The sequence below is a fragment of the Macrobrachium rosenbergii genome, chromosome 25 (assembly GCF_040412425.1).
Source record: "Macrobrachium rosenbergii isolate ZJJX-2024 chromosome 25, ASM4041242v1, whole genome shotgun sequence".
Classification (NCBI taxonomy): domain Eukaryota; kingdom Metazoa; phylum Arthropoda; class Malacostraca; order Decapoda; family Palaemonidae; genus Macrobrachium; species Macrobrachium rosenbergii.
In genome coordinates, this window is record NC_089765.1 from 3,593,376 (window position 1) to 3,611,615 (window position 18,240).

Sequence of the window (18,240 nt, forward strand, 5' to 3'; positions counted from 1 at the left end):
ATTATTCTTGATGTAGACAGCTTCCCACCGACCTCTCGCAGACAAATGTATAGACAATTTTTGAAACAAATTCTCTGCACTTAATAACTTGAATATTTCTTTTAAGGGTACATGATAATAAAAAGAACGTTTCCTAATATGAATACATTTATTTGATATAATGAATCATCTGTGGTACAGGTAAATAAAATAGAAATAGACGTCAGCAGCTATGTACAAAGTGCGCTTACACACACAAACATGACTGGCAGAGCTTCAGGGAATCACTGTAGGCAAAATACCCGAATACCCTCATGCGAAAATGACATTACGGTGAGATTTTTTTGTGCTTGGTTTTAGACAGAAGCATTCGTTAATCTTGGTCATTTTTAGTTTGCATAATGTACTGAAAGTGAAGGCTATGCACCTCTTGTCGTTATGAAATGGTTAATTTTTTATTTTTATTTTTGTAAAATTCCTGCTAATGCAATTCATTCATGTCATTCAATGCCTATCTGGATAAAGGAGTTTAAATGAATTAAGCTAAAGGTAACACATCATCGCTACCAATGTTAAATTAAAGTATGAAATGTTAAATCATCTCATCACAATATTCGTAATGATCATTTAAATTTAGCATCATCACAGTATACATCATGATCACTCAAATTACGAACGCTATTTACTGTCATTAAAGAAAATGTATTCCACAAAGGATGGGCAAAAGGGAATTTGGCGAGAATTCCACCACACTGGCATTCCCAGAACCCTGCTGATATGCACAAACCTCACGCGCAGCGCACATAAAAACCCCATCCAATGGAGGCCTTCATGATCTTGGCTCTCTGCCAGAGCCACGAATTCATTTCTGTTTCGAAACGATTTCTCCGCTGTCAAAAGCCTTATAAACTATTTCTGGACCGAATCCTTCTTAAAGCTTAAGTTTTTTTTAAAAGGCTTGGCAGATGTGCTAAGAGTTCAGGAAGTCTTCATCAAGGGCATCCCATAAGTTTTTTTGAAGTGTGATTCAAGACATAGATCATTCATACTCCCATGTATGTTGGTGATGTTGTTGCCTGTCAGTGGTCAAGTCGAAAATAACATCCATCACTGGAATGCTAACAAGCGTACAAAATCCATACGTAATTGTATTTAAATGGGAATCCTTATAAATGACCTGTGCTTTCTGCAGTGGCGTTAAGACACACACACACTCACGCACACACACATACACCTCTCTCTTTCTTATGCACAAACGCGTGATCTCCGCGTATCGATTTATTCAGCCACTTTAGACACGTTATGTGATCAAATTACTAGCTTTACAGCAACTCGTTAAATCACACATCAGATTGCAATAAAACACTTAAGGCCGTATTTAACAGATGTTGTCCGACGTTGCAGCTGTGCCGGGCCTTTCTTTACTGTAATTTCAACTTCAACTTCACAGGGATTTACTTCTCTTTTACTTAATGAAGAATTTCTTTTGCCATGGACAAGCTGAATTTTGAAGGAAAGAATGCAAGATCGAAAGAATGGTCACAACTGCATCGCCTTTTGACGTAACACGCTTCAAGCATACGACACTTATTACCTACATTAAAGTTTTGAGAGATTGTTTGGCACAACATAAAAAATCCATATTATGCAGTAGTAATTTTTTACACATACAGAAATATGCAAATATACATCAGTCTTAAAAATAAACTGTACAGTGGCAAAAATAAAGATATATGTTATATTATGTCTCATGGACAAGTAGTAGCCTTCAGAGTTTTGGATCTCACAAAAAAAGTTGATAGGAACCAATCATTCAGTGAGACACTGTTTATTGAAACATCTTCAGGTATCACTTAACCCCCACAAAGGCCCAAAATCATTGTCTTTACGAGAAAAAAAGACTGAAGAATATCAACTGATTTAAAGTGGGTGCATCTTGGCCCTGCCAACGGTGCCTCCCTTATTAAGTCCTATATTTGCTCTATTTTCTGTTTTAGTCCTTGACAGAGCCTCATCGAGTGACTGATTCCTGACCGCAAGATCCTTCATGGTTTCACGCCAGTTTACTGTTGATATACGTCTGATAAAATATGAGTAACTGCAGATACAAACATCAATGATGTAATTTTTTTAAAATAATGTTCAAGACAAAATACATGTTCCAGTAAATTCATTTACAAAGGAGACACTCACACACTGATTGCAGCCATCTTGAGGTATAATGGATTTTTATTTATGCTAATGATAAATCCTACGGTTATGCTTAAATAAAGTTTAAAACTTAGATTCCTAGGAACACAAAAGTCCTATTTCTGTTTACACGAGATTCCTATATCCAGTTTACACATGACATACATTCACGACTCCTAGTTCTATAAAGAGAGATTCTTAGCCAAGTATTACAAGTATTTCAAACAGTGCCAAGAGCATGGTTCCAGGGTGGTAGAAGCAAATACAATGCATTGGTTGTATTATTCATTAATGTATAACTACCTCTATTTGTAAAACATAAATTATTCATTTTATATTTGTAAACTCTCAATTAAATACAGTTACCAAGGGGTAGTATATATATATGTAGTCTGCGTAGAAGAAAAATTATTTTTTCCAACAATAAAAATTGTCATTTAAAATATATATATATATATATATATATATATATATATATATATATATATATATATATATATATATATATATATATATATATATATATATATATATAAATTATATTTATGTAAATATATATATATATATATATATATATTTTTTATATATTATTAGTTACGTATTACATACATACATATATATATATATATATATATATATATATATATATATACACATACACCACTGTAGGAAATTAAGCATGAAAATCTATGCTGAGTCCAAGCTATATGATGTAACAGTAATGCAAGTTATAAAAGATATATATATATATATATATTATTTTATGGGGTAAAAGCAATGTCACGCAATTATTGCCAGAATTTCCACCCAATTTCAAGGCAACAATGCTACTTATATAGCGTAATATGGAACAATCATGCATCAAGCGAAAAACAGCTGCTGTGTAAAAGTATTAAAAAAAAAAAAATGAAAAATAAAGCTTCAGTGAATGTAACCATTACTTAACTAGTTTGTGCAGCTGCTTTCATCGGTCGAAACATGTTGTGACTAGTGTTGTCGCTCTGTTATGAAAATGCTCCGTTTGATGGTGGTTCTTTTCTCATGGTTGTGGCATAAATATGACTTGTGTTACAACGTCTCTTTTTTCTTTTTCCAAAGGTTTACTATACAAAATACAAAATGCATAATGTCGAAGGTACTTGAGTTCTCTTTATTACTCTTGAATTTCCCTTAACGTGAGAGTTCCCATGAGGGGAAAGGAAACATTAGACAGAAAATAAGATGTCAAAAGCCGGAGAAAAAGGAAATTTGGATACCCCTTGAAAATGCTTCATTTCAACAATTCTGCTGAATGAAATGACTGAAGTGACACCTTTTTTTTTTTTTTCCTAAGAACAAGCGAACTTACAATTTCTACTCCTGAAATGACATCGTTTATATCTTAAAATGGCTGAAACTACGTCATCTATTATTGAAAAATATTGAATTGCGGAAAGTTTCACCTGAAAACAATTGAACAGATTTTAATTACACCTGAATCATCATTAAATCCGTAAATTTAATAGCCAACATATGCATCTTCCGTCAGAAAGCACGATATTCCTGAAATTAAATGTAATTAATCGTTATTGCTCATAATGTGCACACATTCATGTGGAACGGCCAGAATGGCCACGAATTTGCGAAGCAAACTTCCACAGAACCGAATGCCAAGTATGAAGAACGTATGAGGCCCTTTGCAATCATAATTAAGAAAAGAACAAATTAGCACATTCCAGCCATCATCCTACTGTTGCACACATCTACCACGAGTGCACGCGTGTAAGAAGAAAATGTGCATGGGCACAACTTTCTTCGATTTTCCTAATAGCTTCAGCCATTCAACTTATGATATCTTACTTAAAAAAATATTTGAAAATGCACAAGTCTTGGAAGATTACTTTCCCACAAAACAAATGCAGCAAGAAAAAAAATCTTTGGAAAAATAATATCCTGGTTTTGTTTAGCCTCTGGAGATAACGGACACACAAACAAAACTTAACAAACAAATGTTTGCAATTTAGACACAAGACAAAATACAGAACCGCAAAGTAGCCCAGCCACCTTGAAATACCTTTCATTTCCAAACGAAAATCTAAGCTTTTAAAAACGAATTCTTCATCAAAGGGTGTCCAATAACAAATATTGTGCGTTAAAGAACTGATCTGGAAGAATGCTAGCTAACAATGAAAAATAAACAAAAATAAAAAAGACTTCTCTTATGCCCTAAGTTCTATTAATAATTCCTGCTACAGTCACTAACGTAAGCTTATTAGTAATACCCAATATGGGTGTAAGACTCAAGTGAGAAGCGGTGACCTTGGTTCTGATGCTGCACTCTTCAGCCAATGTTTATGTCGGTGTAGTAGTAATGTTTTAGAGCATACAAGAGGTGTGTTAAGTACTCACACGAATGGCAACATATACAGCAATACATGAACGCTCTACCTATCGGGTTGATCCTGGACAGCTTATGTAAACAAAGTTAAACAAAATTAAACAAAGCATTCCAACTTTGACGCATTTCCATAAACCAAGTTAACCGAAGTAGCACTCTAATTAAGACATTTTGGGGGTAGGACTTCATAAAATCCACAGAAGCATGCAGTTTTACATATTTAAAACTTAAACTTTATGGAAACTGCATAAAGATGCAAACTTTCACTGCACAGGACCAACTTACAACATAAAATTAGAATACAATAGTCAAATTAGGAACTTGAGCGACGGGCGGGGTGGTGTCCCGTCCACCTGTTAACTAAATGACCCCCTCCCCACTTCCAGTACCCACACCACAAAGGGGAAGTGGGAAAGCAGAAGCACAGGTAATACAATGCTCACACCCCCTTACAATAAACTTATCCCCACTCCAATAAATAATTCAAGAGGTCAACTCACAATAAAGACATTGAAACTCAGTGATTCTTCGATTCACGAAACTCGAAATCTTGCAAAACAAAAAAAGCAATAATAATAATCATAATAATCGTGAGTCTGTCATTTAATTACAACTACAGGTAACGAGTTTTATCAAGGACACAACAACGTACCTTAACTGATGGGACCCATGCTAGTTACTAGCCTGTAAATCCGTGAAATTTTGATTTCTGAAGTCATTTTATTCCAAACTACGAAATAACCTCAGTATGACGAAAAACAAAGCCGAAATCGCTGAGCCGAGGGGTGGTGTGGGCTTGTGCTACGTGAACTAAGCCTAAGTGAATATATGATATCTGTTATGAACATGATTGATCGAATGAATGCACATAAATGCTTATTTATGTACAGTTTTTAAAAAGAGAGCATAAAGCAATAAAGGTTGGCTGAATAGCCATTTCATATATATTTAATGTGAACAATTATTAGTTTTGACATTCCTGAACATTGATACAACGCAGTTTTTAAAGTTGTCAGCAGCTCAGGTCACTGCTCTAGCCTACTACGGGTTTAAGCTAAGTGAGTGATATGATCGAAGGCCCACAAGGATTCTCTTTCTCTCTATCTCTCTCAAATTAATATCCACGTCCTCGGGGCTCAACTCCTGCATCAACTGAGTGATGTGCGCACAACTCTGACATCCAGCCCGCCCACCCCCTCGACGAAATCCGATCACTCAATCTGTCCTAATTCGGGGAAGGGGGTGGGGGCTTCACCATCCCTCTTGAGGACTGTTCCCTGTGAAACACTGATAACCCTTTCGGGTTGATTCGGTTTTTGATTCAAAATTTCTCCTCTTCATTTTCCTCCCTGAACTCCAACACCCCCCCCCCCAACCCTCCCAAACCTCTTTTATCCCTTCCCCCACTCCTCAAAATTTCCTTTTTGTACAACGATGAATCCTGATTTCCATTTTCGTACAGGTAAAAAATTATGGGCATCATACTTGATTACACGTTTCTCTCCAAGCGCAAAAAGATGCTGTTATTAAAACGCAATGAAAAAATACAGTTTCCAAAGCATGTGAAATTAAAATGGCTATTTTTGTGTTTTTGTTTTCTCGAAACCTTAAAAACCTAACCGTGAACGTAAAAAGTAGAAATTCTTCTTCTTCTTCTCCCGTTAAGCAGAGTCTGCGGAGTGACACTTTCCTTATCTCCCGACAAAGTCGATCTCAGGCGCCCCTCCTCTTCAGTATCTAGAGGGCCTACATTTGGAGGCTTTCTTCATGAAGCGGCGCATGCGCTTCTGCCAGTCGCTGCGCCACTCGATGACGATGCTCTGTTTGGAGATGACGAGGCCTGGGCGCTTTCGGCGGTCTGTTCGGCCCAAGATTAAATATTCCCTGCAATTAGAAAGCGATATGTTAACATGTAAGCCAACGATGTAATCCGATGCGTGTGTCGCTGGGCAATTACAGTACAAGTGAGATAATTGAGCATTTAATACTGTTTCATATAATAAATTATATATATATATATATATATATATATATATATATATTATATATATATATATACATATACATATAAATATAAATATATATATATATATATATATATATATATATATATATATATATATATATATATATATATATATATATATATATATATAAATATATATAAATAATATTGTTTACAAAAAGATGGACGATAATATGAGAAATTGAACGTCAAAATTTAAACATCAGTAAATTAAGATGCATCTACTGGACCAAGTAATGGCAATAACATAAAGATTGCCTGCAGTAGAAATTACTTCCTCATTGAGTGTCCCATAACTAACTGATTCATGAACGGGTACTCACTTTCCAATTTTGATCTTAGGGCACTTGCATTCAAGGTCAGTGTTCTTGACCCACAGTTGTTCTCCACCCCTTCTGACCCTGACAGTGCGGGTACGCTTGTAAACATTGGTCACCTGAATGTCGTATCTCGTGTATTCTCCCAGAACTTCCTTGTTGATGACACGTGCAACCAAGGCTGAAAAATGAATACAAAAATCCCATTTGTTTTCGTACTATAAACAAAAGCAACACGACTGCTCATTTATGACACAATACCCTGTCTCTTTGATTATTATAAGCGTGAGGATATCAGAAAATAGTTATACAAGAGGAAGTACACTGCAACAAAATTATGCATAAAAAAGGTTATGCATATTGTTGTGTGAAGAGAAACCAGTACACTGCACTGTCTTTCTCGCTTTCGAGGGTTCACTTACCATAGTCTCTGCGGCAGTATTTGACCAGCTTTAGGCGACGTTTATTGACACGGCATTTCCCACAGTACGACGGCGAGTAACCTGTAAAAATAGAATTATTCACATGAAATTTCCATAATCGGCAGATAAATGTTAAGCTGTAATCAACAATAAAGGAAAAACATAGCAAAATATTAAAATATGGATAGATAAGTCTTCGGCAAACTTGCTGGTTTTAAAACTTTTAAGAACATGAATCGATTCGTGTACAAATACGATTTTAGAGAGAGTTGGAAATTCTGACTTGCCGAAATTTTCCAACTTATGGAAAAATACAAATGCCGTCCTGTACACTTGACCCACAGAACTGCTTCACTCTATCGAGTTAAAGCAGTTATGCTAACAACCTTAGTTTATCGCTGTAATTACGTTATTTGTAGCTGTATATTACCCAAAGAATACAGTATACTACAGGTGACTCTTACCGTTTAATGACACTTACCGTTTAACTTAAATGCCCCAAAGATTTCTCTGTGTAGAAAAGACTACTATACAAAATTTTGGGTCTTTCCTAGATAGTGACCCCCATGGGTTTTAACCCGATATGTACCCACCTTTGCGGCGTGTTTAGTACAAGCCCGGTAGGGCTGGCCGTAAAAACATAAACAAAAGACTGTAAATATCATAAAGATAATGACCGCAAAGAAATATTAGTCCTGGATAACGACACCGAACTTTGCTGTTGGTCACTGTCTAGGAAAGATTGAAAATTTTAGAGGTAAAATGGCGGAATAGAATTATAAATGATACCACCAGGTAAATGAAAGTTTCGTTTGCACAGAATAGTACGTGATAGTGTCAGCTGGTCATCAGTAGAGGCGAAAGATCCAGAATGACTTTGATGAGACCTATGAGATGGAAGGCTGGAGATGGGTGGAGGTTTGTGGAAGATGAAGCAAAGGAAAGAAATGAATGGCGGAATTTAACAGAAACACTTCGTGTCAAGTGGCATTGGTAAAAAGAAATAGATGACAGTATTTAATAACCATTTGTAAACAGGACCCTCATTTTTGGCTGACTATTGTATTTTTAATTGTAGCAAGAAATTGTTAGGGTACATCCACACTACAATCAGACATACTGTAAACACAAACAGGTTGCAAACAAATCGATTACAGTAAGTTGAGAACGAACTTTTGTATGAAGCACTGGCTAGAACAACCAATGAGTCGTTTGCCTTATAATCAACCTGTTGATGCTGTGTGGGATGCGCTTTACTATTACCACTGAACACTTGAGAATTTCAAGCACGACCAAATATATATAGCACAGCTTTTTGGAATTATTTAACACTCTTAGCGCACTTTTTATGAACTTCCCATATTTCCAAAGACGAAACATAGTTACTGATAAATACAGCAAGAGAGAGAGAGAGAGAGAGAGAGAGAAAAAAGGTGACTTGAACGAGTCAACACGTAGCAATCTTAGAAACATTAGTCTTTCTTGTTAAAATGAAGGAGGATGCACTCGAAGTGCACAAGCAAATGATATTTGGGATTTGAGACCACAAAGTCTTGCTTATTAAAATTTGCAAATTCCAGTTTAATCTTATACTCTCAGCGGTCCACACTTGCACTATCAACCTGAAGCGGGACTAGTTGAGTCCAGAAATTAGCGCAATAGGCCATCTCTCGAGAGCAACACATGATCTGATAGTCCGACATCGAATTAGTGCCGAAAAATATATTTTAAAGAAAACCTTGATGGACGATATGAATGATTGCGTCACCTAATGGACACGGAATTATTTACACCTAACACCTAAAACTTCTTGATCTAAAATATTATACATACAATTATAATTGTGTATTTATGGACACTTCATGCATATATATATATATATATATATATATATATATATATATATATATACATACAGTATATATATATATGTCTATGTAATTATATATATACATATACATATATATATATATATATATATATATATATATATATATATATATATATATATTTATGTGTGTAGTACTTATAGCCACAATGCCTCTCAAGATCTCGATTTAACATTATGAAAAAACCTCTTTACTTACAAGCCTAGAACAAAATGAAGTTAATTAAAGATAACATTCCCCCGGCTGAGAATCGATCTTGGGTCGGATTATCCGCACGAGGTAATGATAATTGCTTGGCTACGAAGAAAGGTATAAGTCTATTCCCAATCATTTATGCTTATATCTGTCGAATTCAGACACATTTGCACATACATTTACACATCATATCCCACAGTGAAGGGGTAAGTGCAATGAAATGTTACCTCACTTTCACTTTGTTTGGTTTTATGTACAGCCCTCCACATGGATGATTCCCTCTCTGGAGGGGCCTTGTACGTCTTCAAAATAAGGTGCTTCGTATATTTTATAATTGTCTTTCAGTGTTTTTTTTCTCGTCGGTATCGTAGCTCCTGCAGAATAAGAGAGTCTTTAGTTCTTTTTTTAAATTTGCTTTCTTCTTGTATGATCACTTCAGGCGGTATTTTGTTGTATAATCTTGGTGCGCAGTGTACAAATGCTCTCTTGCCTGACTTACAATTTGTTCTAGGTTCAAATAGCCTATATGCTTCACTTGCATGTCTGATTACAATATTCATTTCAGGTCTAAAGAAGCTTAAGCAGTATCTCAGATATCTTGGTTCATCATATTTTAGTGTTTTAAAGACTGTAAGAAGTATTTTATATTCTATTCTAGCTTTTCCTGGGGGCTAATGTAGCTCAATTAGTTCTGGGGTTATTCTATCACGGGAACGTAGTCCTTTTATTAACCTGGCGGCTCTATTTTGTACTCCTTGCAGTTTTCTTAGTAGGTACTTAGGGAGACCGTAGTATATAACTTTGCAGTAGTCAAGCCTCGAAAGTATTTGGTTGCAAATTGCTGTTTCTGGAGTATCTTCGTTTAGGTATTTTCTAATAAATGCAATGTTTCTTATATGATAGTTACAGGTTTTTGTAATATGCAATATATTGTTCTTCATCGACAATTTACTATCAATAAATACTCCCAAGTTCCTCACTGCTGCTGCAATATTTATTGTTGACGAACCAGTAGTTATTCTTTTGAAGTGTTCATATTTTCGTAGTACACTGTCAGATCCAAATAGGATACACTCAGTTTTGTCTTCATTAAGCTTCAGTTTCTTCGCCGACATCCATTTTTTGATATCTTTCATTATTGCATCAACTTTACTAATGGCGTCTTCTACCGTTTCGACAGGAGAATAGAACTCAGCATTATCAATATCCAGTTTATACTTAACCATATGCTTATTTAGAATTCTATTCAACAGGAAAATAGAACTCAGCGTCATCAATATCCAGTTTATACTTAACCATGTGCTTATTTAGAAATTCTATATAGTTCAGTTGTGTAAATGCCAAATAGTAATGGACCCAGAACGCTGCCTTGGGGCACTCCTTTTGTTAAGCCTTTATTTTCTGATTTTACATTTGATATAACCAATGTAGCCTTCCTGTTTTCTAAGTAGCTTCTGTACCATTTGTGTACATCATCTGGGATGCCTACTGCTCTCAGGTCTTCAATCAGCAGATTGTGGCCAACTGTGTCAAAGCATAACAAGAATGCCACATTTTCCATTTGGTATAATTTTTACTATGTCATTTATAATTGCGCACAGTGTAGTCTCTGTTGAGTGGTTTTTCCTGTAGGCTGAATGATCATCAGGTATAATTTTGAGTTGTCTCAAGTGTTTCCACGTTTGTTTGTGGACTTTCGTTTCTGTAAGTTTTGATAAGTACGATAGGTTCGATATTGGTCTATAGAAGCTTAGATTTTTTTTATCGCCTTTTCCTTTATAGGCCGGCTTTGTACAAGCAAGCTTTTCACTGTTTAGGAAGGATGCCTGTGCTAGACTCATTTTGATAACACCAAAATATAGGTCCCGCAACTGATCAAAGTTTTTTGCCTCTTTTATATAACTTATGGGAAAAGGTTCATTTTCACAGTAGGTGTTTTTTTTGACATTACTCGTCGTTTTTCAGTCATTCATGTTCGGTTCTTTAAACTCACTGAATTTACTATTTCTCATTGTGATCACCGGGAGACCAGGAGGGATCTCCTTATCTAAACTATGACAGATTCTTTCAATTTTGCCTTCAAAGTAGTTCACAAGGTTATCGGCCAGGTTTTTGTAGTCAGTAGTTACATCAGGTAGAACTTTTTCTTTCTTTTGTCCCAATATTCTAGCTAAATTGTCATGGATTTTTTGTGATTTTTCTCTGCACTAAACATTTTATTGTAATATATTTTCTTGGTTTTCATAATCAAGTCGTTGTACTGATTTGTGGCTGTTTTGTACAATGACCAATTTCACTACTTCGATATTTTCCATAGATCTTCCATTTTCCTTTTCTTTTCCTCAGCTTCACGTAATTCACTGTTTAATCATTTTGCATTTTCCTTAACTATATTATTTGCCTTGTTACTTCGTTGTAGCTTGACGCCAATGTACTTTTGCTGTAGGCTGTAAAACAGCTTACACATACTTGGTCGTCTGTCAAGGTATTCCTCACATTACACCTGCACTCCTGGCTTGCTTCTCGTATTGTCTTTATGCTCTCCACAGTAAATTCATCAGCAACTTTAAGTTGGTTTTGTTTCTGTAAGTGATAGTTTTTCCAGTGTACAGCCTTTCCAGATATTTATACTAAATGTAACTAGTTTATGTATTGGAGATATCACGCATTCAGGCACAATTTGTATGTCACTCACAATCTCGTTGTTTTTTGTTTTGTATCACTAGGTCAGTCGTATGGTTCAATAATGATCTCGGTTTTTTCACAACATTTACGAGGTAGTGGCTTTCAAGTAACTCTATAAATTCCTCGACATATTTGTCATCATCATCATCATCCAGATGTAGGTTGAAGTCACTACAAATCATTATATATTTGTTATTAGCTAACAAGTCGAGGAAGTCACTGAATTTGTCTAGGAACGATCTCGTACTCTGTTTGTTTGTGTGTAATTTTGGTGTTGACGTATTCAAATGTACTGAACACATTTTGGTTCATTATAGATACTTTGTATACTTTTTTGACAAAGATTCCCACTCCACCACCGTTTTTGTTTTCTCTCGGTACATGGTAAAAGTTGTGAGACCCTGGAGTCATTTCGTTTATTTTAGAATAATCACGCACATTATTGCTTAGCCAGGTCTACGTTAGCATGCATATATCTAAATTTTGATCATTGATAAGATTTCTAATAGTGTTAGTTTTATTTCCTGCTGACTGTATGTTTATAAAACTGCATAGAAGAGTATCAGTCAAAGCCACGATCCGTATTATTTTTTACTTTGTGTAATTCTTTATATACTATGCACCTATTGCCATCATATGTTTTATGTTTAGTATCACCATGGCCTTTCTTTACACAATTTTTACACTTTAAGGTGATGCTAGCACATTCATTTGATTTGTGATTTTCACCACATCTAGGGCAAACTTGGTGATTTCTATAATTTGTTGTGCTGTCACCAAATGCCTGACATTTATAGCATTGATAGGGCATGTATCAGTCTTATACTTTGCAACAGCTATACAGTACACAATTTACCATCTCTATCATAGATAGCCTTTCGTATTTGTGGTGTGCATTTGATGATATAGTGCTTATATTTGTCATCTTTCGCTTTCATTTTCTGTACAATTTTTAGGTCGTCATTTTCAGAAATTAGATTACCTATCCATGGGCTTTTGTCTACAATGTTATTGACAATGTCATCTTCGTCCTTCGGGACATAAACTGCTTTTATTTTTCGTTTAAGTTTACCCTCTCATTTACTGATATATTGCTGATTTCCTGAATCTCCTTTTTTTCCCTTTTCTAAGTTTTTCCTGTCTGGAAACCTTACAAATAAGTGCCCATCTCTTGTTATTTTAACCTGTTCAACTGGCGCCGTTATTTTACTCATAATTTGCCTCTGCTGTGGTCTCTTCGTTTGTAGATTTGATCAGAAGCAATTTTTTTTGTCTTTAGTGATTCAGATTTAAGTTTTGTCCAAGTTTGTCATAGTCTTTACATCTTTATCAACACTGTCAATTTTGTTTTGAATTTCATCTATGTTGATCATTGCGACACTAGTTTTCTGTACCGAATCCTGAATCAACTTTGCTAATATCTCTGTGTGGCTTTCATTTTTTCAAGTTCATCCTCAATGAGTTTTTTGTGTTCTTTGTTCAGGCCTCTTGCAACTGCTACAGATGTATAATATGGTGTCACTCAATACCTGTCCACAATACCTGAACATTTGCAGTGGAACCATGTATCACACATTTCACAGCAAGTTCCTTCGTCATCAACTTCGTCAGAGTAATGTCCGCAAGTTGCTGACTCTCTTTCGATTTAGATTGACTCATCCTCCTCCAGTATTTTCTTTGGTGTTCCATCTTTACGTGCTGTTTCGATAATTATGAGATAACGTTCGTATGATAGTTTGATCTTTCCTCTACTTGATTTCATTTCTACAGTATTTGTTTTCTCTTTTCCCTTCTTCTTCTTTGTATTCACTTTGAACATCGCACAAGTCAGGTACTTCTCACAGAACTTCAAAGACACGTCCTACTCACACGAAAGCTACTGTGTTAGCATTTCACTTGCTGCTGGGTCTGGAAGTTGAAAAAAAAATTCTTTTATGGCTCGTGCCGATAAATTGCAAACGACCTGGACTCTCATTTGAAAGACCAGGGTTCGGTCCCGATGTGATTCCGAAATTTGTTTCTGTGAAACACGTTCCCTTGTGTTCATTTCCATATACTGTATATGTGTGTATATGTATGTATGTATATATATATATATATATATATATATATGTATATATATATATATATGTATATATATATATATATATATATATATATGTATATATATATATGTGTATATATATATATATATATGTATATATATATATATATGTATATATATATATATATATATATATATATATATATGTATATATATATATATGTATATATATATATATATATGTATATATATATATATATATATATATATATGTATATATATATATATATGTATATATATATATATATATATGTATATATATATATATATGTATATATATATATATATATATGTATATATATATATATATGTATATATATATATATATGTATATATATATATATATGTATATATATATATATATATATATGTATACTGCATATATTATATATGTATATATACTATTACTATATATATTATATATATATATATACTGTATATATTATATATATATATATACTCGTATATATTATATATATATATATACTCGTATATATTATATATATATATATATACTCGTATATATTATATATATATATATATATACTCGTATATATTATATATATATATATTGTATATATATATATATATATATATATTCTGTATATATATATATATATATATATATATATATATATACTGTATATATTATATATATATATATATATACTGTATATATTATATTATATATATATATATATATATATATATATATATATATATATATATATATATATTATATATATATATATGTGTATATATGTGTGTGTGTGTGTGTGTGTGTGTGTGTGTGTGTGTGTGTGTGTGTGTGTGTGTGTGTGTGTGTGTGTGTGTGTGGCCATCTGATTGCCCCCTCTTACCAGATCCACAAAAAGTAAACGCCAGAATGATCACCTTATGAACTCCGTTTACAAAATTTGGAAACAAGATTTACAGCAGAAAAAAAAATAAAGCAGCTGTGAATACAAACAGAAGCAAAAAACTTATGTAAACGCGTGTAGCATATGGTCAAAGATTTACAATATTCAGATCATAATCGGCATCAAACTGTGTAAAAAATTCTGGCATCTAGAGAAGGAAAAGGAAGAATTATTATTGATGCCATTGAAAGGAACTTATATTTACTGGCGTCTTAATCAATTGGACGCCAGTAATATTGTACGCTCCTTACAATGGAATTAGTCATAAAGTTCCGACACCTATAATTCTTCATTTTCCATCTCTAGATACACAGTTATTTACAGCAAATTTATGGCGATCAGAATATGGACAGTGTAAATCGCATATTATATACTAAACACGTTTACATATGTTTTGTTTCTGCGTGTACTCGTCATTTTATGTATCCATTATTTTAATGGTCAGATACTAATTGTTATTGCTTTTAAATTAATAATTCAAATGAGTGTTTTCTGAAATTCGAGAGAAACTAGTCTTCCACCCTCATATACTATATTTCTAGTATTGCAATTTACTCTTCCACAAACTCAAAATTCTTCTATGACTTAGGAAATTCGGTTACATATGAATCTACCGTTGAAAGCCAAAAAAAAAAAAAGTTCGAATCTCTCAATAACTACCCTAATTTGTTTTACGAGCTGGCTGTATTGAGAGATCCCAATAAATGTGACCGAACCCCTTTCCATTTTGCCTTTCATTTTTCTGTAAGGTTACATTTCAAAACGTACATAACAGTCACGTGTCAGACGCTTTCTCCACCAGGCCAAGTCAGAACCATTAGCATGAATAATTTTGTCTCGACCGTTCATCGCTGCTCTTATCAAAATCATACCAAGGGAAATTCTTTCGTAAAGAATTGTTGCTTATCGATGTCACTAATGACTGACATCCACAATGTGGCAGTAAATCCTAAGAAGGCCAGTCTAGTGTTCTGGTTCCTTGGGTCAAATCATACCTTGAGTGTCCCAAATTTACACTAGCTACATCACGGATCTCAGAAAAGTTCCTAACTCCCAAACTTATGAAATCCCAATTAATCAGTGACTATTATATACATAAGAAAATTCAACCCCATAATGATCAAAAGCAATCAGCTTTGGCCTGTATTCAGAACTACTGCCCTAGGAATTAAATTTTGAGTAGATCATATTGCCAGATATACCAAGAAATATATCCCCAACTACTTACAAGAAATCCTTCCCATATACAACGGATGTAATGTCATTTCACCACAACAGCTTGACCCAGTCTGTTAATTTTTGGCAAAACGCTGCGGCTATGTATAACCAATTATTGAAGAACAGGTGACTCAGTAATTCAAAGTTTTGAGGAATATGGAAGGAACAGTTGCCTCATAAGCCTTATCCATACTGACTGAAGAAGGCCAAATCCAGGGTTGCACTGCCACTGTAGGGTACTATAACTTTTTCGCTGATATACCCAGGCGCTTAAAATCTTACAAAGAATCCATGCCCTCTTTACTGTGGTTTCCAACTAAGTATCAGTACTTTGAGATACTTCATATCGCTCTTCATGGTCAAAGCCTATTGAGTGAAAACTGAAAATCCCACTTACGGTCATTTAGTCACCATTAGACTGAAGGCAGCACACATTTCCTGTAACTATGGGACCAAGGTCATTATCGGTTTTGAGGAGTTTCAGATTTTGAGAGGAGAGTTTAACAGGTGTCATGGAACATTGTGGGTTACGTAACTTAGAACACATGTCTTTAGCCGCATTAGTTATCAGAAAAATAAAGGTATCTTTCATTATATTTGTATATATTATATATGTTATATATATTAAATATGGTGTATGTTATATATATATATATATATATATATATATATATATATATATATATATATATAAATTATATATTTAATATATATATATATATATATATATATATATATATATATATATATATATATATATATATATATATATATATATATATATATATATAATTACTAATCGAGAAGTTACATAGAGAATATTACTTACAAGATAATCAGACATCGTAATGCCAGAAGGGCTGAAAACATCCTTGACGTATTTCGTTGATTAATTAGTACTGACTATGCGTGCATGCAAGCATGTTCAGACATATGCCTTAATTAGCGCTGATTTTTAGCTTATTTACTTATATATATATATATATATATATATATATATATATATATATATATATATATATATATATATATATATATATATGTACCAATGTGGTTCAGTGGATAGATGTTTGCTTCACTGCATAAGGACCCCAGGAGTACGATCCCACCAAGCCAGAACTCTTGTGTCTGATTTTTTTTTTTTATTACATCATGCCTTAACTGACCTGAAAAAGGGAACTGTATGTCTGGTATTGACTACGTAGTATAATTGGTCGCGACCAGGGTGGAAAGGGGCGTCCACTATCACCCTCATACCAAAAAAACTTGCTTAGAGCTAAAGGCTAACACCTTCTGGTGCCACTTCCTCTCAAGGTTAAACGCATACGATGAAAAAATGCTATATATATATATATATATATATATATATATATATATATATATATATATATATTATATATTATATATAAATATATAATAATGTACAATATCGTTATTGAAAATTACTTATTGCTTTGTTATGCCTCGTTACTTGTTTTTATTGTTCAGTTAATCTATTGAATAAATATGAAATATTTTTGTAAATGTAGACTTAAAAAGTGCCATGTAAACGCAGATAGCAGAGGAAAACTTGTGGAATCAAAATCCTTTTAGTATTCGAAAAAAAATAGCAAAAATATCTCTTCTTGGTCTTAAGATGACGAAAACCATCTATAAAAATTTCTATACCATAATCAAAAACTTTCAAGGAATACAAACAAAGCAATAAAAATGTTCACAACATTCCTAGAAGAACGTAACAAGCATTACTAAGGGAGGCAATACAGGCATGCAAGATCAGATAACCCTCATACTTCTCTGTACCAGTGTTCGCAGCCAGGGTTATGCCATGCCCACAGCATTATATTACTGACGCTGTCCATGTTGTATTAGTCTTTAGGTAAGGCACGGCAATTACCACGTTGTTAGAGCTCGCAGC

The 18,240-nt window shown here is 33.8% G+C and overlaps 1 protein-coding gene and 1 long non-coding RNA gene across 2 annotated transcripts in view; one reads left to right on the forward strand and one right to left on the reverse strand.

Annotated features, from left to right (window-relative positions):
• The window catches only part of LOC136852284 (uncharacterized), a 249,767-nt gene that overhangs the window by 608 nt on the left and 230,919 nt on the right, over window positions 1-18,240 (forward strand). The window lies entirely within an intron of this gene.
• Window positions 3,250-18,240, reverse strand: part of LOC136852283 (netrin-1-like) — a 117,007-nt gene continuing 102,016 nt past the window's right edge. Inside the window, exons 4-6 of the mRNA XM_067126780.1 lie at window positions 7,312-7,392; window positions 6,896-7,070; window positions 3,250-6,430 (exon numbers count right to left, since the gene is read on the reverse strand). Of these exons, the coding sequence (XP_066982881.1) occupies window positions 6,277-6,430; window positions 6,896-7,070; window positions 7,312-7,392 (410 nt within the window). The 3' untranslated portion in view covers window positions 3,250-6,276. The remainder of the gene's footprint in view (window positions 6,431-6,895; window positions 7,071-7,311; window positions 7,393-18,240) is intronic.